This window comes from Zootoca vivipara, chromosome 13, assembly GCF_965207765.1.
Source record: "Zootoca vivipara chromosome 13, rZooViv2.hap1.1, whole genome shotgun sequence".
Classification (NCBI taxonomy): Eukaryota; Metazoa; Chordata; class Lepidosauria; order Squamata; family Lacertidae; genus Zootoca; species Zootoca vivipara.
The window spans coordinates 48,519,108-48,540,787 of record NC_142596.1 but is presented as its reverse complement, the minus strand read 5'-3'; the positions used below and the strand labels follow the sequence as shown (position 1 = coordinate 48,540,787).

Here is a 21,680-nt window from a genome sequence, read left to right as displayed (position 1 = left end):
TTCAGGAAGCCAAACTTATTGAGCTTTTTCTTTTTTCTTTTTTGGAAAGCCGAAGTTGCTGTGCTGAGCCTTTTTTTAGAAGCTGCCCTGGCAAGCCTCCATCAATAAAAATCAATAAAAATACAAAGCTAATGGAGGTTGTGCACCCCGCCCCCCTCAACAAAAACCCTGGCTACGCCCATGTCCAGCCCCCTTTCATTTTAGAGTAAGGAGGGATCAAATTCTTAACCAGCCTCCCACATATTAATCAATTGGACAAGCAGATTTGAAGGTATGTTACTTCAAATGGGCAGTGACCTGCCCATTAGGCACTGTTTTACTGGGCTGAACAGCAAAAACCACACTCTTGAAAAAGCCCCCCTTTCCCCAAAACATTAAATCCACATTTTCCTGATAGGGGGAAAAAATACAGCGTTTTTTTAATTGGTTTGCATTTTTACACACGTTTTGAAATAATTAACAAAAAATCAATAAGGACCTACTAACATCTCCAAAATGGACATTTTTGTTAGAGGATCTTCCTGCAGATCAGATTAGTGTAAATATGTTCAAATATGTTAACCGCATACGCCAAGATAAAAAATGTTAAAATCAGACACTGCAAACCTAGGCTCCCCTATATTATTTTCACTTCTCCCTTCCCGTTTTAAAATAAAACATTAAATATTTTAAGTTTATGTTTTCTTTCCCAGCATAAGGTATTTGTGGAGTTTGTCCACGATCACCTTAGTTATGCAATTAGACATAAAAACTTCATGGGGTAAGGGGTAAACTAATGTTTACATTCTTGAACACGTTTCAAAAGAAATTTCCATTTCTGCAAATTCCATTTCACCAGAAATAGGTTGTGCAGCAGCAAAAGCTACTACCTCCTAGGCTGGGCTTATGGATTCAGAGCTTATGAACCAGCCATGCCTGCCAGAGATCCTCATTTGCACATCATCTTTGGGTACAATCCATTCAAAATTAATCCTTCAAGTCCCACTGAAACCAACGGGAGAGTGTTAATGGCACCCTTGAAATATTCTCCCATTTTGCAATTGAATGCACGAGCTCTTCAACATGGAACAGGATCTGGGTATGTAACCATGCAGGATAAAAAGCTGCAATGCACTCGCAAAAAAATTCCTTTGCTTCTTTTCCATTTGCTACTGGGAAATAAGTCTTAGTAAGTAGGCAAGAGTCAGATCTTGCTAAAAGTGCAAGGCAGCAACATAACTTTGGATAACAGCGATGCAAGTTCACGTTGCCTTCCTCCAGAATACAGTACAGGACCTTTCAATGCAAGATTTCATTTGTTTTTAAGTGTAAGCTTCTGTTTTACTGCAAGGAAGAGGGCACCCTAGAATAGGGTTGTCCCCTGCCCACTTGCTCCGCTAGGCAGGTCAATATGCAAATTAGGTATCACCACCTCACCTGGGAGGGGCCTTCCTTCCCAGTTCTCTCCTGCCTAGCTTCCCAAGCAGGGCACTTGACAGAGGTCCCTGCCCTCCCGTTGCCTGAGAAGAAGAAGTCTCCACAAATTCATTCAAATTAGAGCAGCCAAATATGTCTTTTTCAGCGTCTCAACCTGCTGGACGGCTTTTCTCAGCAGATTCTTCAGATGGGGAGTTTGGGGAACCAAAGGTCGCTTACCACAATACAGGCAAAAACTGTGTGAGTTTGGAGGGGCATCAAATGGTAGCTTAGATGCTGCATGTGTATCACAGGCAGGGCATTTGAGATACCATTTCAACCCACCCCTAGACTAATTCAAATTATCAGGATGCCATGTGTGGTCACCAGATTACGAAAGGTGTCGATGAAGCCTGCCTCACCAGGTAATAAAACACCTCACTCCTCTAGTCCTGGTGTCACAGAGGAGAAAGTCCAGAAGCCCCCCCAGCCCCCAGATTTCAAGAGGAAACAGCCTTCCTGCCGAAGAAGGTAGAGAGCTTCACCATCAGGAGGAGGGATAAGGCGCTCCAAACCTATTGCAGACCAACACACAGAAGCAAGCTCTGATCTGCGGAGGATACGCCATGAGATTCTGCGTCCCCTTCCATCTCTGTCCTGGAACAGCCGGGCTGCTCTGCTGCACGGAGAACATCCAGGCTGAAGGTTCAAGCGAGGGTTTCCTCAAGCAGAGCTGGAAGAGTTCGCGTTTCCTAGTTTCGAGACTCCGAAGAAGTCGGGCTGCGGACCGTTGACATCAGGTGAGACTTGTAGGTCTTGCTCAGGCCGGTCATCCAGAATTTCAGCAGCTTCACATTGTCCTCTTCGGCCGCTCCCAAGATGCCCAGCAGCTTCTGGGTGTCTTCTTTCGGCCTGCTGTCCACTTTCGTGAATTTGAAGAGGACCTTCACTTTGCTGCAGAGGGGAAATGAAAAGAAAATTCGTACGCAGCCAACCTTATTCTGTCTCTAAACATCTGAAGGCAGCTCCGTACTGGGAAGATTTTTAATGTTTGTTTTTATATAAGTTGGAAGCTGCCCAGAGTGGCTGGGGAAACCCAGCCAGATGGGCGGGGTATAAAGAATATTTATTATGATTACGATTATGCTGAAGGCTTGATAAAACCTCTGAATACCCATTGGCATGAACCAGAAGTGGGGGGAATTGCTGTTGCACTCAAGATCGTTGCTTGCAGGCTTCCCAAAGGCCTCTGACTGGCCACTGAGAAAACAAGGTGCTAGGCTTCAGACAGGGCTCTGGTTTTTCTCAAGGCCCCTGGACACTTACTTCATCCACTCCTCCTTAAGGCAGATAAGGCATTGGTCCACCACGTCCACAGAGAGGTTCTGGTTCGTCAGGGCCGCTTCAATCTTGTTCAAGATGGTGGGACCAACTGGGACCAGAAAGAAAAATACTTAGCTGCGCTGCACTATTAAGTGCTCCAGAAGTGCTTACAAAATTTCTTTCACACGCAGGTAGCAACCTCCTCAAAATCCACCTTGCCCTTTGGCACAACTCCATGGCTTGCATTGTCTTACTGTGAGGGTCATTAATCCAACCCCTGCAATACAGGAATCTCAAACATGCGGTCTCCCATCCCATTTGAAACCATACCGGACCCTGCTTAGCTTTGCAAATGTGCTAGCAGTTTTACTGCTGCACCAAACATTCATGTGCGTACCATATTTTTCCGTGTTTAAGACGAGGTTATTTTATTAAAATATTATGCTAAAACGTGGGGTCATTTTATACACAGTGGAGAGGTGGGACGTGCCAATTGGTGGCTGCTGCGAGCAGGATATTGTCCGTGGCGTTTTGGTGGGTGATTGGTGGGTGCTGCAAGGTCCGCTGGCTATTGGCTTCTGCAGCAATTGGGCAGGCGATTGGTGCTTGCTTTCGGCAAGCGTGCAGACGATTGGTGGCATCGCCAACATGCATGCAATTGGCTGCTGCATTCCTGCGGGTGAGCGATTTTCAGCAAAAAAAAACCCACCAAAGAAAGCTCAGCAACTCTGGGCAATCTCTCCCCCCCCCCCAATTTTCTCTTATTTGGAGTCCCAAAAAAGAGATGGTGTCTTAAACATGGGGACATCTTATACACGGAAAAGTACAGTATTTCAGGCCACAAACACAACTTGTCTGTTTGCATACCTAATTCCTCTCCTCCTCCCTCCCCTCAAACAAACAGCAACACGGTAGGCATCTCTGATTTAGCGTGGTGACAGTCATTTCAACGTGGCTACCAGACCACAAAGGACTCTGTTCTTGTTAAGGCATGCTACTTACCTCTGTCTGCTGCCACGGGGCTCCCGCTTGTGACCACAAATTCGTATTTGCTGAGAGGCTGCTCATCGTCAAACAAGACAGGATAGAGGCTCGACCGCGTGGCCGTGCGGACTTCCACAAGGACGGTGAACTCTAAAAGGGAAAGAAAGCCCACACTAGTTTTACAAACAGTAACTCTCCACAGTGCAGCCTTTGAGACATGCCCCTAAATTAGTCACAGGATATTAGTTACCACTCGAGAGACAGTGCGGTAGAATGGTTAGAGCAGGCATGGGGAACCATGTCATGTCCAACATTAGTCACAAGAGTAGACCCACTGAAATGAATGGACAGGGCTGCTAATGACTAATGCTGGATTCTGCCCAGAGATTGCGCAGGAAAATAAAATTTTAAAAAATCTACCATTGTAAGGTTTATCTTGATGGGGTAGCGACTAAACGTATTGATGTATGCATTTTTGGACAGCCTACACAGGAAGAGATGTAGAAATAGTGTGTGGAAGGATATCGTTAGGAGAATCTGTTTATTGTCAAGAGCGTTTGTGCAGGAAAAAACTCAGCCTGGACCAGCCTGACAAAAAGCAGACGCTGAATTCTTCCTGCTGAAACAGCCATGACTCTGATCATGCAGGCCTGCTTTTCCTCTGAGAAAACGGCTTAATTTCTATGCATGGGTAAAGTTAAGACAAGGGGGTGCCTCTATACAGGGACCGGTTTAGGTTTGACAAGGCCCTAAGCTACTGAAGGTAATGGGTCCCTTTATATGTCCAGCTGTCCTTTGTCAACAACAAATTGTCACTGTTTTTTGTGTTGAGTATACAGTGATACCTTGGTTTAAGTACACAATTGGTTCCAGAAGTCTGTACTTAACCTGAAGCGTACTTAACCTGAAGCGAACTTTCCCATTGAAAGTAATGGAAAGTGGATTAATCCGTTCCAGACGTGTCCGCGGAGTACTTAAACTGAAAGTACTCAAATCGAATCATACTTAAACCGAGGTATGACTGTATGCTATGTGGTAATTTATGGACCTAATAGGTACCTAAAACCATTTGCACATAACAAAATATGTATTTTATCAAAGTAATTGTGGAAGTGAAATACAATTAAGAAGTATATTAATAGTGAAATACAATTAAGAAGAAGTATATTAATAGTGCAATAATTATTAAGCTCTAACCTAAAATGATTTGTTATTCATAATAAACTTAATAATGCAAACACATTGGCATTTGGCAATAAGAAAAGTTCCTTTAGAAACATAATTTACAAAGACTCATAACTTTTGGGGAGGGGGCAAGAGAATAGGGCCCTAAGCTATAGCTTGTTTAGCTTATACGTAAATCAGGCAACACCTCTATAGAAGACTCATGTATCTTACAGGCCTGTGGACTCCACCCATGTCGGTTCCTGAGCTGCTACTGTTTTCGGGACCCCAAAAAGCTGTCTTAAACATCACAACTGGAGTGATTCATTGGAGAAAATCTAATACAATGAGGGGTTTTTTTTGGGGGGGGGGTGTCCCACATAAAAACCATGGAAATTCAAGAGGATCTGTTTTAAGTCTACCAGATCACATTTTTTACCCAGATCCTTTGGAAAAGCAAAGAAGCAAGTGTCTCTCCACATTGCAAGTGTACCACAAGCCCCAAAATGTGGAAGACTTGGCTACCTGGTACTTTTGACTGGAGACACCAGGATTTGACACCCTCCGCTGAACTACAACCAGCTGAACTACAACTACAACTACAACCCGAGCTTTATCCTTTCTTGTTGGCTCAACCGTCCTTCATCCAAACTAATCCCCAAGGCAGTTTAAGAATAAATCAGTAAAACACAGATGAAACTGTGGCCATTCCATCTCTAGCAATTAAAAGGGGCCCCTGACCATCAGGTCCAGTCGTGTCCGACTCTGGGGTTGCGGCGCTCATCTCGCTCTATAGGCCGAGGGAGCCAGCGTTTGTCCGCAGACAGCTTCCGGGTCATGTGGCCAGCATGAAAAGCCGCTTCTGGCGAACCAGAGCAGCGCACGGAAACGCCGTTTACCTTCCCGCCAGAGCGGTCCCTATTTATCTACTTGCACTTTGACGTGCTTTCGAACTGCTAGGTGGGCAGGAGCTGGGACCGAGCAACGGGAGCTCACCCCGTTGCAGGGATTCGAACCGCCAACCTTCTGATCAGCAAGCCCTAGACTCTGTGGTTTAACCCACAGCGCCACCTGGGTCCATCTCTAGCAATTAGTTCCAGTCAAACACCCCCAATTCCCAATTATGATGATGAGAGTTTTAGTTGAGCTGCGGTAACGATACAGCGCGGTGCCAAAGAAGCTTAAAAAAAAAAAAGCTGAGCAAAGTTGAAATGATCTGCAAGAGGGTGAGGATCTGCCACATACGATTCAGAAAGGCAGTGTGGCGTAGTGGTTAGCATGCCCGACTAGGACCTGGGAGACCTGGGTTCAAATCCCCCACTCCGCCATGAAACTCACGGGGCCTTCTTGGCAGTGGCGCCTTCCCTGTGGAACGCCCTCCCATCAGGTGTCAAGGAGATAAATAACTATACAGTAGTACCTCGGTTTACAAACTTAATCCGTTCTTAAACCAAAACCATTCTTAAACCGAGGCGCGATTTCCCTAATGAGGCCTCCTGCCACCAGTGCCCTTCCACCGTTCGGTTTCCGTTCATAGACCAAGGTAAAGTTCTCAAACCAAGACACTATTTCCGGTTTTGCAGAGTTTGTAAACCAAATCGTTCTTAAACCGGACTGTTCTTAAACCGAGGTACCACTGTACAACTTTTAGAAGCCACCTGAAGGCAGCCCTGTATCAGGAAGTTTTTGAAGTTTGATGTTTGATGATGTTTCTTTATGTGCTGGAAGCCGACTCAAGAAGAAGAAAAGAGGTGAATTTGCTCTTACCAGATGACAGAATGTGGGGCGGGATCTGCACATGGGGAGCGAGGCCCAGAAAGTTGCACCGATAAGCCTCCTCATATTTGTCGCTGTAGGGGATGATCTGAACGCAGCCGATGGGCAGCATGGTCTGGCGTCAGAAAGGCAGCAGCGTGAGAACCCGCCCCAAGCACAGGTTTCGCTCTCGCAACCCGCAGCTCTGCCCAGGGCGAGCCGCAGGCTGGAAGGGGACAAGAGCTCTGCCTGCCCCGCCCCCTCCTGTGACATCAGGGCAGCCTAGCCAATCACCGCCAGGCACCTCTCCGCCCCCAAGATGCATGGGCCCGGGTAACGGAGAGCAGACACAGCTCTGGCGAAAGGGCGGTAGCTCAGTCGTGGAGCGCCTGCTCTGCATTCGGAAGGTCCCAGGTTCGAATCCTGACACCTCCCTGCAGGGCTGGGAATTTCTGAAGTACCGCAGAGCCACTGCCAGCCAGTGCAGGCAATACTGATCCAGATGGACCGAGGGTTTGAGAAGGCAGATTCTTAGGTTCCTACCCGAAGGACGTCGAAGGCGGACTGGACAAGGTCTGCGTCCCGCGCTTTCCAAATGACTTGGTTCCCCATGAGCACATGCCACGCCAACATGCGGAAAGCAGAAGGCCCCAAAACCTAAAATTAAAGTGGGGGAAATGACGTAAAGATTACCATCCATTCTTTTAACGCACCCTCTGAAGCTTCATACAGGGGTCAGCACACTTTTTCAGCAGGGGGCCGGTCCCCTGTCCCTCAGACCTTGTGAGGGGCCGGAGTATATTTTGGAAAACAGAATGAATTCCTATGCCCCACAAATTACCCAGAGATGCATTTTAAATAAAAGCACACATTCTACTCATGTAAAAACACGCTGTTTCCCAGACCGTCCGCAGGCCAGATTGAGAAGGTGATTGGGTTGGATCCGGCCCCCAGGCCTTAGTTTGCCTACCCATTCTTCAAGCAGTCATCTTTCCGCAGCGGCCTTCCAACTTGGCCACCAATGTTCTGAAAGCGCTATCCCTTTGGCTTACTGTTATTATAAATTTGGAATACAGGCAGAATCTTTAAACACACTGCATTTATACGGGCGGGGGGGGGGGTGGCATGGCAAAAGTGGGCGGAGCCACATTGCCTGGTGAGGAGCGGTTGAAGGAGCTGGTTATGTTTAACCTGGGAAAGAGGAGACTGAGAGGAGATAGGATAGCCATCTTAAAATATCTCAAGGGCTGTCACATGGAAGAGGGAGCAAGCTTGTTTTTGCCTGCTCTGGAGGGCAGGACTCGAACCAATGGATTCAAGTTACAAGGAAGGAGATTCCAACTAAACATCTGAAAGAATGACGGTAGGAACTGTTTGACAGGGAAACGGCCTTCCTTGGGAGGTGGTGAAATGAGGAAAGCGGGGCACGCGGAAGTCTAGAGAAAAGAGAGCAGTCTGCTTTGTGTTGTCCTCCTTGCAAAGGACACAGGTGAGACTGAGAGGGCAATTCAGAGCCCCAGACAGGTGAATTTGTTGTTGTTTAGTCGTTTAGTCGTATCCGACTCTTCGTGACCCCATGGACCAGAGCACGCCAGGCACTCCTGTCTTGCACTGCCTCCCGCAGTTTGGTCAAACTCATGTTCGTAGCTTCGAGAACACTGTCCAACCATCTCGTCCTCTGTCGTCCCCTTCTCCTAGTGCCCTCAATCTTTCCCAACATCAGGGTGTTTTCCAGGGATTCTTCTCTTCTCATGAGGTGGCCAAAGTATTGGAGCCTCAGCTTCAGGATCTGTCCTTCCAGTGAGCGCTCAGGGCCGATTTCCTTCAGAATGGATAGGTTTGATCTTCTAGCAGTCCATGGGACTCTCAAGAGTCTCCTCCAGCACCATAATTCAAAAGCATCAATTATTCGGCGATCAGCCTTCTTTATGGTCCAGCTCTCACTTCCATACATCACTACTGGGAAAACCATAGCTTTAACTATACGGACCTTTGTCGGCAAGGTGATGTCTCTGCTTTTTAAGATGCTGTCTAGGTTTGTCATTGCTTTTCTCCTAAGAAGCAGGCGTCTTTTAATTTTGTGACTGCTGTCACCATCTGCAGTGATCAAGGAGCTCAAGAAAGTAAAATCTCTCACTGCCTCCACTTCTTCCCCTTCTATTTGCCGGGAGGTGATGGGACCAGTGGCCATGATCTTAGTTTTTTTGATGTTGAGCTTCAGACCATATTTTGCGCTCTCCTCTTTCACCCTCATTAAAAGGTTCTTTAATTCCTCCTCACTTTCTGCCATCAAGGGTGTGTCATCTGCATATCTGAGGTTGTTGATATTTCTTCCGGCAATCTTAATTCCGTCTTGGGATTCATCTAGTCCAGCCTTTCGCATGATGAATTCTGCATATAAGTTGAATACTGAGGTGAATACTGATGGTGTTTCCTGCTTGGCAGGGGGTTGGACTGGATGGCCCTTGTGGTCTCTTCCAACTCTATGATTCTATTATTCCCCTTCCTTGGAGGTGTTTAAGCAGAGGTTGGATGGCCATCTACTATGGATGCTTTAGTTGAGATTCCTGAATTGCAAGGGGTTGGAATAGATGACTCTTTTTTATATACAGTATATAATTTATGCTTGCACTTTCAATTTTACATACAATAAGCACAAGAAAAGTAAACAAACGCAATAAAAACATGAAATCCCCTTTGACTTTCCTCCCTGCCCCCTTTGTGGGGATCCTCGCTCTTCCGTAACTCTATTACGATAAATCCTTTGCCAATCCATGGTTCCAATCTTCTGCCAAACCTACCAATGAATGTCATTGTTTACAATAATTTTGCAAAAAGATTATAAACTTTCCCTGTTCTTTATTAAAATTTGCCTCTTCCTGGTTTTCTAATTCTTCCTGTTAAGTTTTGCCGTTTCAGTATATAGTTCATCAATTTTATCTGCCACGCTTCCTTGGACGGAATTGTTGTTCCTTCTTTCCATCTCTGGCCTAGCAGAATCCAGGCATAAACAGTTTCATCTGATCAGGTGGACTAGACGACTCTTGGGGTCCCTTCCAACCTCTTAATTCTATGTCTATGATTTTTTTTTTAAAAAAAACTCAGGGCCTTCTCGGTAGTGGCACCCACCCTGTGGAATGCCCTCCCACCAGAGGTCAAAGCAAACAACAATTACCAGACCTTTAGAAGGCATCTCAAGGCAGCCCTGTTTAGGGAAGCTTTTAATGTTTGATTTCTCTATTTTAATGTTTTGTTGGAAGCCGCCCAGAGTGGCTGGGAGAACCCGGCCAGATGGGTGGGGTATAAATAATAAATTATTATTATTATTTATTATTATTATTATTATTACCCCAGGTGAGCACCCCACCCTTTACCTGTCTCAGGTGCCGGAGGGAGCGGAATCCCTGGTTCCTGGGCGCCATGTTCCAGTTGCTGCAGTCCAAGGTGAGGGAGGAGTCCGTGGGACTTTTGACAAGCTCTCGGGATTCCCGAGCATCATCACCCTGGCTTGGAGCTTTCCCGTCCTCCTCCTCAGAGTTGTCCCAGCCTTCCGATTCTTCCTCAAGATCTCCAGGAGAAAGAAAGGAGAGAGAGAGAGAAAGGCCTTAAGGAAGGAAATCCCATTTCCATGCTCCTTCTGAAGTGAAAAGGAGCTGTTTGCATACATGCGTTAACCAGCGAGTGTGATACTATGCTGGTGCTAAGAAAGCACAACGAAAGTCGTGTGAGGGTGTTTGGGGAAGAAAGAGAGAGAGGGGTGAGAGAAAGAGATGGGGGGGTCTAGTGGGGTAGGAGAATTGGGGGGAGATAACATTTGGTAACCAATGTGTCCTTTTGGTATTAGATAGTACATGGGTAAAGGGTAAAGGGACCCCTGACCATTAGGTCCAGTCACGGACGACTCTGGGGTTGGGGCGCTCATCTCGCGTTATTGGCAGAGGGAGCCGGCGTACAGCTTCCAGGTCATGTGGCCAGCATGACTAAGCCGCTTCTGGCGAGCCAGAGCAGTGCACAGAAACACAGTTTACCTTCCTGCCGGAGCAGTACTTATTTATCTACTTGCACTTCATGCTTTCCCTGTGTTTTCCTCCCTCATGGCTTGGATTTATGGACTACTTAAAATCAGGCTGCATTTTAAATTTTAATACTGTATTTTAATCTGTATTTTAATCAAGTGCTTTTTATGTTTTATTGTAATTTTATTGGTGTGAGCTGCCCTGAGCCTGGTTTTGACTAGGGAGGGCGGGGTAAAAATAAATATATATATTATATATATATTTCAAACTGCTAGGTTGGCAGGAGCTGGGACCGCGCAATGGAAGCTCACCCCGTCGCAGGGATTCGAACCGCCGACCTTCTGATCGGCAAGCCCTAGGCTCTGGGGTTCAACCCACAGCGCCACCTGCTGTCCCTAGTACATGGGTAGGCAAGTCTAAAAAGCCTGGGTTCTATTTTGGGGGAATCCTGCAACGTGTTTTCAGTTTTTACTCCGCTAACTATACGTTGAGGTTCCGTTCCGGATCAATATTGAGTAGAACTGCATGACAACTCAAGAGGCGCAGCGCTCCTCCACCCAACACTTTTTCCAACTCAAGCAGCTGTAAGCCTTACCAGCCAATTTCTCCATCTGAACAAGGGTATCCTCTGTGGGCGCACCTTCCAGAAGCTTCTCCGTCAGTCTGCTGCCACATGCCTTCAGGAGCCTGAGGAAGCGAGAAAGGGACCCCGGATTTAAGTAAAGATGGCACAGCAAAAATGCCACCTCTATGTATCAGCTGCCGGCGGGCAACGGTTTCAAGCCCTTCCGACAAATGTCTAGTTGCCTGCTTTGGGAAGCAAACTCCGCGGATCCTCGGGTTCTGATCCGGTGCAGAGTCCATTACAAATTTATCTGAGACCCAAGGAAGTTGAATATTCAACCAAGATCTTTCCTTGGCGGTTAAGCACGGCTGTCGTGCTACGTCGCTGTTTTTTGTGTTGAATATATGCTCTATGGTAATTTATGGACCTAATCGGTATCTAAAGCCATTGTTGCCAGTCCATGCAGAATGGAGGCACCCTATATAGAAAGGTAAAGGTAAAGGTAAAGGGACCCCTGACCATTAGGTCCAGTCGTGACCGACTCTGGGGTTGCGGCACTCATCTCGCGTTATTGGCCGAGGGAGCTGGCATACAGCTTCCAGGTCATGTGGCCAGCATGACTAAGCCGCTTCTGGCGAACCAGAGCAGCACATGGAAACGCCGTTTACCTTCCCGCTATAGCGGTCCCTATTTATCTACTTGCACTTTGACGTGCTTTCGAACTGCTAGGTTGGCAGGAGCTGGGACCAAGCAACGGGAGCTCACCCCGTCACAGGGATTCGAACCGCCGACCTTCTGATCAGCAAGCCCTAGGCTCAGTGGTTTAACCACAGCGCCACCTGGGTCCCTCCTACCCTATATATAGAAATGAGCAAACCAGTGATATTTCAGGGAGCAGCCTAGGCCCATGACTTACATCATAGGAGCCGACACAACACCAAACACTTGCTGTATGTAGGTTTTATTTTGTTTTTTCATCTTATATTTTGGAAATGTACATCCAGGGGTTTTTTCCTTTAAATTTTTTTTTTGGGGCCCCCAGGAAAGTGGGGCCCTAAGCTACAGCTTGTTTAGCTTGTACGTAAATCCGGCACTGTAGGTGAGAGACACACAAAGTGGGTTACCAGGCAAAGGAGGTGTGGAGGCAGGCCCACAGGTTCTCGTCGTTCGTCAGAGAGGTGAGGGAACGAGCCGCGTTTCCGTTCCGCTGGTGCAGGAAAGGAGTAAAAGCCGTGTTCATGCGCTGCGCCCGCTGGGGGCATCCGTACTGCTCAGCTTCAAAGACCTGCAGGGCAGACGAGCGAGAATAAAAATGGCACTGCCTGCGAGGAGGAAATTATGGCTTGCTGTAAAACTGGACAACAACTTAGTAATGGATGGAATGGCAATTAAAGAAGAGAAGATGTGGCAATAGGAGGAAGAGATGGGCATAGGTTTGCAACAGGAGTGGGCAACCTGATTTGAAGAAATCGTATTAAAGCAATTTTGGTAGATTTGTAATAATTTGGAAAACTAATTAAAATATATATATTTTAAAAAAGAGAATGAAAATGCACCGAACCCTTTCGTAATTCCAGACCACGCATCCTTTCCCTCTTGGTCTTTTTTATTATTGAGTATGATTATTTTAATTTTTAAATTTTATTTACGGAATACCCCACTTTCCCCCCTGATGGGAACCTGAGGCGGCTTTTAGGAACGCCTAAAACATTCATAGGCAACCGTCGGCCCTCCAGATGTTTTGGCCTACAACTCCCATGATCCCTAGCTAACAGGACCAGTGGTCAGGGATGATGGGAATTGTAGTCCAAAACATCTGGTGGGGCGGAGTTAGCCTATGCCTAACCTAAAAGCATTTGGGGGGGGGGAGACCACAATCATTAAAAAAGCAATTAAACATTAACAGAATGAAAACTACATATCAAAGTAGAACCTGAGTCTCAGGGTTGTGGGTTTGAGCCCCACGTTGGGCTAAAAGATTCCTACATTGCAGGGGGTTGGACTGGATGGCCCTTGTGGCCCCTTCAGACTGTACAACTCTATGAATACCTGTTGGGTGCATACAGATAACTGCAATGAAAACAGAACGGCAACAGCCCTTTCACTAAAAGCAGTCAGTTCCCCAAAGAGAGTGTCTTCGAAGGACAACAAAGAGGGAGCCAGTCAAATCTCTTTAGGGAGGGAGTTCCAAAATCTGGGAGCAGGCACCAAAAAGGCCCCCAGTATAGCTATATCCTATACCAGGGATGTCCAACCAGTAGATCGTGATCTACCGGTAGATCTCCGGCTGATCCTGGTAGATCACAGGATCCTTATCGTGTAGAAAAAGTTACCGGGGGGGGGGAGCTAAAAAACTGTGCAATCCCCCCCCCAAAAAAAAGCTCAACAACTTTGGATAATGAGTAGATCACTGCCAATTTTTTTATACTGGGAGAAATTTGCAGTCTCTTGGGAGCTGGACATGCCTGCCCTATACAAAGCCTAACAGTTGTAGGACTTGGGTCTGCTTAGCCTAGAAAAGAGGAGATAGGATAGTCATCTTCAAATATCTCAAGGGCCGTCACACGGAAGAGGGAACAAGCTTGTGTTCTCCTGCTCTGGAGGGTAGGACTCGAATCAGTGGCTTCAAGTTACAAGAAAGGAGATTCCAGCTAAACATCAGGAAGAACCTTCTGACAGTACAGTGGCACCTCGACTTCCGAATGCCTCGACATCCGAAGGTTTCGACTTACGAAGAGCGTCGCGGAACGGATCGCCTTCGTAAGTCGAGGTACCACCGTAATAGCCATTCGACAGCGGAACGGTCTCCCTCAGGAAGTGGTGGACTCTCCTTCCTTGGAGGTTTTCAGACAGAGGTTGGGTGGTCACCTGTCCTGGATGCTTTAGCTGAGATTCCTGCATTGCAGGGGGGTTGGACTAGATGACCCTTGGGCCCTACTGTAGATAACTCTACAATTCCATAGCTGCCAAGTCTCCCGTTTTCGGCGGGAAACCCCCGTATTTTAAACCGTTTCCCACTGGCAGCCCAGATTGGGAAAAATCCCGTAAATCCCCCGGGTTTCTTACCTGCCAGGGAGGCTCCATTTTGGGTCCTGGTGCTGCCTGATTTCTGGTGCCCATACATGGGTAGCGCGGCACTGGAAGTCGCTTCTACGCATGTCCGGACATGCGTAGAAGCAACTTCCAGTGCTGCGCCGCTGCTGATCCCGCATTTTTCAGCGGGAGACTTGGCAGCTATGCAATTCCATGATGCTATGACTCCTTTTTTTTTGGCAATCATGACAACTTCTCCCTTTTCTGAAACTAATTTTTCTTCCATTTCTCTTTTCAGCAACCTGCTTCTCATTATTAAAATTCAATTGATGGAGCCTATTGATGGATTACCTATCAAAGTATCACCCGTACATGAAGTTGTGGGCAAGAATTAAAATATAAGCAGTGGATTACAGAAAGAACCAATGATAGTGAAGTTCAGATAATAAAAACACGTGTATTGTAAAACAGCTAATAAAAATGATGTTTGTATATATGCTGTAAGCCGCCCAGAGTGGCTGGAGAAACCCAGCCAGATGGGCAGGGTATAAAAAAATCAAATTATTATTATAGAAATAAAAAAACAAACACCAGAAATGGATGGGTGGGAAGACAAGGAAGTTATGTTGAAAAAAAGTTTTTGTATCGACGATAGAGTAGTGATGTATGGAAGTGAGAGCTGGACCATAAAGAAGGCTGATCGCCGAAGAATTGATGCTTTTGAATTATGGTGCTGGAGGAGACTCTTGAGAGACCCATGGACTGCAAGAAGATCAAACATATCCATTCTTAAGGAAATCAGCCCTGAGTGCTCACCAGAAGGACAGATCGTGAAGCTGAGGCTCCAATACTTTGGCCACCTCATGAGAAGAGAAGACTCCCTGGAAAAGACCCTGATGCTGGGAAAGATGGAGGGCACAAGGAGAAGGGGACGACAGAGGACGAGATGGTTGGACAGTGTTCTCGAAGCCACCAACATGAGTTTGACCAAACTGCGGGAGGCAGTGGAAGACAGGAGTGCCTGGTGTGCTATGGTCCATGGGGTCACGAAGAGTCGGACACGACTAAACGACTAAACAACAACAATCTGACGATAAATGTTTTGGAATATTTTTGGAGATTTAATAAAAATGATATTTTAAAAATTCAATGGAAAATATTTGGGAGAAACAGCAGCAACCCCCAAGCATGCTCCCACCTTGAGCGCTTTGCCCTGAAGCTCGTCGATGATGCCTCTGACTTTGCCCAGCAGGAAAGGCCAGGAGTTTATGAGATAGATGCGGTCCATCATAATGGCAATGATGCTATACCAGCGCTGGAAGCCACGCGCCAAGCTGTCTTTGATGAAGAAGGTGTGGCTGAAGACGAAGCCATGCTGCTCGTCGCCGAAGAAGATGGGGCCCTCGCGTCCCGGGCACACCTGGCAACGAGATCAAACTAACACTAGAACCCGCGGACATGCAACGGAGCTGAGCGCTGGAAGTTTCAGGACACATACGAGGAAGTACTGTATTGGTCCAAATATAAGCTGCTCTTCCCCCCCAAATTCCTATCGTGAAAAGTTAAAGTGCGGCTTATATTCACGACCTTACGCCGCCGTCAAAGCGGCATGGCTCCCCAACCCCCCCAGGAAGCAGCCCAGGAGTGCGGGGCCACAGCATTCATCCTGTCCGCTGCTCCCAAGCCTCTCCCAAGCCGCCGAATTTTAAAGGTGCGGCTTACTTGCAGGTGCGACTTATACAGGTGAAACTTGGAAAATTAGAATATCAGTAATTATTTCCATAATGCAACTTATTATTTTTAATTTTTCTTTTAATTTTTACAAATGCTTTCTTTTAAAAATTCCACAGTAATAAAACAAATCGTTACAATAATACAAAAATAAACATCGCTATTACATTTCATTAATTACATTCCATTTATAATTGACCCGCCTAACGACAAATAATTACAATTACAACCATTAAAGGTTTGACATATCTTGCTCTGCATGTCATGCATCTATCTCATATATTGGTTTCACCTTTTTAGTTGCATTACTGAAATAAATGCACTTTTCGACGATATTCTAATTTCCCAAGTTTCACCTGTATTCGGGCCAATACTTGTTTATGCAGTGCAGTTCATCCGTGGAACTCCCTACCACAGGAGGAAGTGATGACCACCAATCAGGGTGGCTTTAAAAGAGGACCAAGCAAGTTCATGGAGGAGAAGGCTTGCAGCGTTTGGGACTTTTTAGTTCAGAGAAAAGGCGAATAAGAGGCGACATGATAAAAGTTTGTAAAATTATACATGGCAAGGGGAAAGTAGATGCACAATTTTTTCCTCCCTCCCTCATAACACTAGAACTTGTGAACACCCAAAGAAGACTTAGAACATATAAAATAAAATATTTATTCACACAGCGCACAGGTGCTCAACCACTGGTCACTTCCCCAAATAGTGAGCGAGGGAGATTTGATTTGATTCATTGTATTTCTAGGCCGCTTTTCATTCAAATGAATCCCAAAGCTGCTTACAAAAAATAAATTAAAGCATGGTAAACCAGAATAAACATCACAAATACAGCATAAATCATATAAAATAATGAACAAATCATCCATCAAACAATGACCATCTATAAAACAGCAACTGAAAAATAAAATAAACATCACAATTACAACAAAAGTCGTATTATATGATTAACAAATCAATACGGCATTTATAATCTGTAAGGTAAAGGGGCCCCTGACCATGAGGTCCAGTCGTGTCCGACTCTGGGGTTGCGGTGCTCATCTCGCTATGTAGGCCGAGGGAGCCGGCGTTTGTCCATAGACAGCTTCCGGGTCATGTGGCCAGCATGACAAACAGGGCCGGCCCTATGGCCAGGCTGGGTGGCGCAGGGCACCACGGCGCCGGCCCGCCAGGGGGGCACCGCGAGCTGCGCCGGCCCACTGGCTGGCCCGCCGCGCAGCTGCGCCCACAGCACCCGCACTGTGCCTGCCTGCCTGCCGCGCAGCAGTGCCTGTGTCAGCCGCACTGTGCCCGCCCGCCCACCGCGCTGGGAAACGGGGCGGGGGGGCGCCAGAGGGATCCGTCGCACCACGGCGCCAGGGGTGCTTAAGACGGCCGTGATGACAAAGCTGCTTCTGACGAACCAGAGCAGCACACGGAATCGCTGTTTACCTTCCCACCGGAGCGGTCCCTATTTATCTACTTGCACTTTGATGTGCTTTCGAACTGCTAGGTTAGCAGGAGCTGGGACCGAGCAACGGGAGCTCACCCCGTTGCAGGGATTCGAACCGCCGACCTTCTGATCAGCAAGCCCTAGACTCAGTGGTTTAACCCACAACGCCACCTGGGTCCCCTTATAATCTGTAAAACAATATTAACAACTTAACAAAATAGCAACCTTTAAAAAAGAGCTAAGCACTCTTTAAGTTCATACACACTCTCATAACTCAGAATCTTCCACTCTGTTTGGTTCATTAAAATACACATAATTCACGTTGTTAAGCCAGAGGATGCATCTGGCAATTATTTGCATGGTATGTGGCTCACCTCACAGCTGAGGCTGCGGACACAGGCCTGGCGCACGATACTGAAGAGCTGGGGGTGGTTTGGGTGCTGGTGGCTGACGTATTTGATGGAGGTCTCTTTGTCGTGGCTGACGTAGCCCGGGTGCCCTGCAGGCAGAGAGCGGCAACCCTGGTCGCGGAAAGAGAAGCCGGAGTTAGTGTATGTCAGGGACCATGCTGAGAAGGGCTGCACCGAGGAGGAATGGTGGGAGCCTCTCCTTCCCCCTGATGCGGATCCTGAGTCTTCCCAGGAGCGGGACGACAGTATAGATTTGGAATAGTGGCGTGTAGAGGGACATAGATCAGAAGGCAGGAGCTGGGAAATACTGGATGGGGAACAGCTAGGAGAAGAGACACTGGAAGAGAGAGGGTTAACAGATTCACAGTCTCTGGGCAGCAATCACCCCCCTTCTCCAAAGTCACAGAGAGCCCAGAAAGTGGCAGAACAGAAAGCACAGAGGGGACGAGCTCAGATTACAAGACGCAGAAGTGATGTAGATTAAGGGGGTGTAATCTTTAATTGGGACTCTAGGAGAGGTGTTCTTTGTTTTCTCGCTGTGATTATTAAAGTTTCTAACTGGTAAGAAGACTCCTTTTCCTTTCTTCTGCTTATCTCCTGCCACGGGGGGATGAAGCCCATTCCCTGAAACCAGACAGTGTAGGAACACCACGGGAAAATGTACTTCCTTTTTTAGGTAAGGGGTGGTGGGGAGCCTCTTGGATTGTTTCCCATAATAGCTGCAGCCCATTAAAGGACCCTAAGAACCCTGAGCTGCGATAATGGGTCTTGCTTGCCTGGTTAGAGAAGTGGAGGAAGGAACCTCTCGACTTTTATGTGGCTGGAATATAGCGCACCGTTCACAAGGCAAGAGTCAAGCACAAAGCTCCATCTACTTTTGCCTTGCACGTGGCCCCCAGAAAGTCATTTGTGAGGGAATGTGGCCCTTCAGCTGAGGAAGGTCCCCATTCCTGATCTAGACACAATAAGGGCATGAGAAATTCATTTGTGTCACAAAGGATTTATCATGAGGTGCAAATTAGTTTCCGGGCCCAATTCAAAGTCTTGGTTTTTCACCTATAAAGCTCAGGACCCCAATACTGCAAGGGCCACCTCTCCCCAAATGAACTGACCCAGATCCTGCAATCATAATCTGAGGCTCTTTTCCACGTGCCCCCTTCTTAGGAGGTCTGGAGGGTGGAAACACAAGAACAGGCCTTTACGGTGGTGGCTCCCCGCTTGTGGAATGCTCTCCCCAGGGAGGCGTTCCTGGAACCATCACTGCATATCTTTAGGCGCCAGGCAGAAACATTCATTTTCCACCAGGCCTTTAGCTTTCAATTATCTATGGTGGGTGAGATGTTATAATCTAGGGCTGCTATACATCCAGAATTTCTCAGACATTCATCCGTCGAAAAAGGCGTCCGGGTGGAATTTTCAGGAAATGGGAAAAATGGTCTGAAAGACCCAGGTGTATGGCAGCCCATATCGGAAGTGGTTTGTGGTTTGTTTTTGTTCTTTGTTTTGTTATTTTCCTAAAAAATAGGTAAAAAAAAACCTTTGGGGGGGGGGAAATTTTGCAAAATAAAAGCTATTATTATGACAACCCTATTATAATCCAGCTTTTTAAAAGCAAAACTATATTTTGCTTTTGTGTTTCAATGCTGGTTTCAAAATATGAGTTTGCTTGTTTCTCCATTCTGAGTCACTTTTGAGTTACTATGGTTCAAGAATGACCAATAAATAATAGTAACAAATAGTAATTTCCACAGTGCTTCAAGGTGAAGACACACAGTCTTCCACTGACAGGCAAGATATCAACACTTCCCATTCTGGTGCAAGAGCAGCTCACGGTCTCAAATCTACTCGCCTCGCACATGTCGGACTTCTTGGGCCCTGGGCTGCTGGAGTCTGCGCTGGCACCTTCCGCCGGGCTGTGCGACCGGATCCTGCTGCTCATCTGAATGCCTCCTTCCTCCTCTTCTGCCTGCTCGCTCTGCCCAGGGCTGTCTCCACTGCCCGCCCCTTGCGGAAGAGGCGAGTGCAAGACCTCCGTGCAAAAGAGCGTACGAGGCCCATGCAGCTCACAAAAGTGGCAAAGGACAACAATGGCGTTCATTGCGGCTCTCCGGCAGGAATCCCTGGAGAATCAAGAGAGGCACGCAGGTCTCGAACACAGGACACGTAGCCTTTCCAGAACCTGTGCCTCAACCTTCCACTCCACAACCTTCGAAATAACCCATTCACATTTCTGGAGGGGCAAAGAAGAGCATTTTCTGCTCTCTGCTACCTGCAAAACAGGCAAACTCGCCCCACCCCCCTATGCCCTATATCAGGCATCCCCAAACTGCGGCCCTCCAGATGTTTTGGCCTACAACTCCCATGATCCCTAGCTAAGAGGAACAGTGGTCAGGGATGATGGGAACTGTAGTCCAAAACATCTGGAGGGCCGCAGTTTGGGGATGCCTGCCCTATATTTCATATATTGTTTCTAGTATTTATATGCCACCTTTCTATAAGGAGTAAGGCAGCTGCCAAAATGAAACCATAACAGACAGAGCTCCTTGAGTAATAAATGAAATAGTGGAATGAGCTCATGTAAATTTATATACAGTAATGATTTCCCTACCTCCTTTTCCTCTTCACAACAACCCTGTGAAGTAGGCTGAAAAACCGGAGCTGGTTCTAAGTTACATAGCTGAGTAAGGACTCGAACCCTCGTCTCCCCAGCCCTTGCCCAACCCTGTAACTACTACGCAACACTGCCTCCCAGTACAAAATGAAACCACATCGCTTAAATATGAAATCTAAAAACTGCAGTCAAAGAGCATTATAGCTAGCTAGCATTATAGCTATAGCACCAGGCACCTCTTAGCTGACAATCCAGCAAGTCTTCCCCCAATATTTGCCCTTCCCTGTCTGGGGTCTGTAAAAGCTCCTCCATCTTCTCACCCATTAGCTCTTCCCAACCTTCATTCCTGTGTTTCCTCCCCCCGGAGCAGATCACCCTGTTGAGCTGCGACCTGTTTCAATATCATTTTTAGTTGCTTGTTAGCTTCTACCAGCATAATAAGCCAATGCAAGCGAGTCTAGTAAAAACTGCAGCACGGGGAAGTTTTCAAAATGCATAAATTCTGGGGCGGGGGCTCCCCATGCTGCTTGCCTTGAGTTCTAAACATGCTTGCTCCTTCTCTCTGCAGTAAACTTGAGCTTAACACACATCCAAAGAAACACCCCCCAACCCACCATCCCTAGCCATGCTCTGGCATTCCCAAGCATTCCCCCAAGACCTTACCCCTTTGTTCCTTCCGCAGGTGCAAAACCAAGCTCCTAGTCCTGAGTGAGGTCGGCTTCTATCGCAGGTCTAGGGACAACATTCTAAACCTTGCTTCCTCCACCCTTCTATGCGCATGCGCAGCTGTCCAGACGCTTGGTCCTGCCCGAAGCGCCTGACACTGACTGGGCGGGACGTACCATTAGGCCCACTCTCCAAGGGGGAGGCAAGAGAGCTCTAGTCGCCTTCATTAAGGCCCCACGGAGAACAAGGGTACAGAGGGGATAGTCGAAGGTACAGCTACAGAAAAAAACTCAGTTCCAGAACCTCGTATGTTAGCCTCCAGGCATTCTCCTCCTAATCGTCACTGATACCCCCTAGAATAGGAATATGATCTCGCCCTCGCTTACTCCAGCCTGGAGACAACGGACGGGTCTATCGATGAAAGAGGGGGGGATGAGCAGTAATATTTCCGCAATACAAATCTGGGGTTCGTGCCGTCTAAGGAACAGAATGGAGGCAGAAAGGCTGAAAGTCAGATGGGAAGAGGAAAGGCGATCAGAGCAGGTGCCTCTCAGTCACGGGCTCTTCTTTCTAGTCCCCACCCCCATGCCCT

General features: G+C 47.2%; 1 protein-coding gene across 2 annotated transcripts; it reads right to left on the bottom strand.

Moving 5' to 3' along the window:
* Nucleotides 1–394: 394 nt before the first annotated feature.
* FLCN (folliculin) lies at nt 395–21,660 on the bottom strand. 2 transcript variants are annotated; one of them, XM_035131913.3, is made up of 12 exons: nt 21,086–21,660; nt 19,661–19,931; nt 17,776–17,922; nt 15,434–15,655; nt 12,327–12,487; nt 11,233–11,324; nt 9,996–10,189; nt 7,165–7,278; nt 6,634–6,757; nt 3,721–3,852; nt 2,722–2,827; nt 395–2,349 (listed from the first exon to the last, which is right to left on the bottom strand). In XM_035131913.3, the coding sequence occupies exons 2-12, from the start codon at nt 19,907–19,909 to the stop codon at nt 2,148–2,150; spliced, it is 1,743 nt and encodes a 580-aa protein (XP_034987804.2). In that variant the 5' UTR covers nt 19,910–19,931; nt 21,086–21,660; the 3' UTR covers nt 395–2,147. The 2 variants fall into 2 exon arrangements, with proteins under 2 accessions (XP_034987804.2, XP_034987805.2); XM_035131914.3 differs by having other exon boundaries at nt 19,661–20,041; nt 21,086–21,214.
* Between the last annotated feature and the right edge of the window lie 20 nt (nt 21,661–21,680).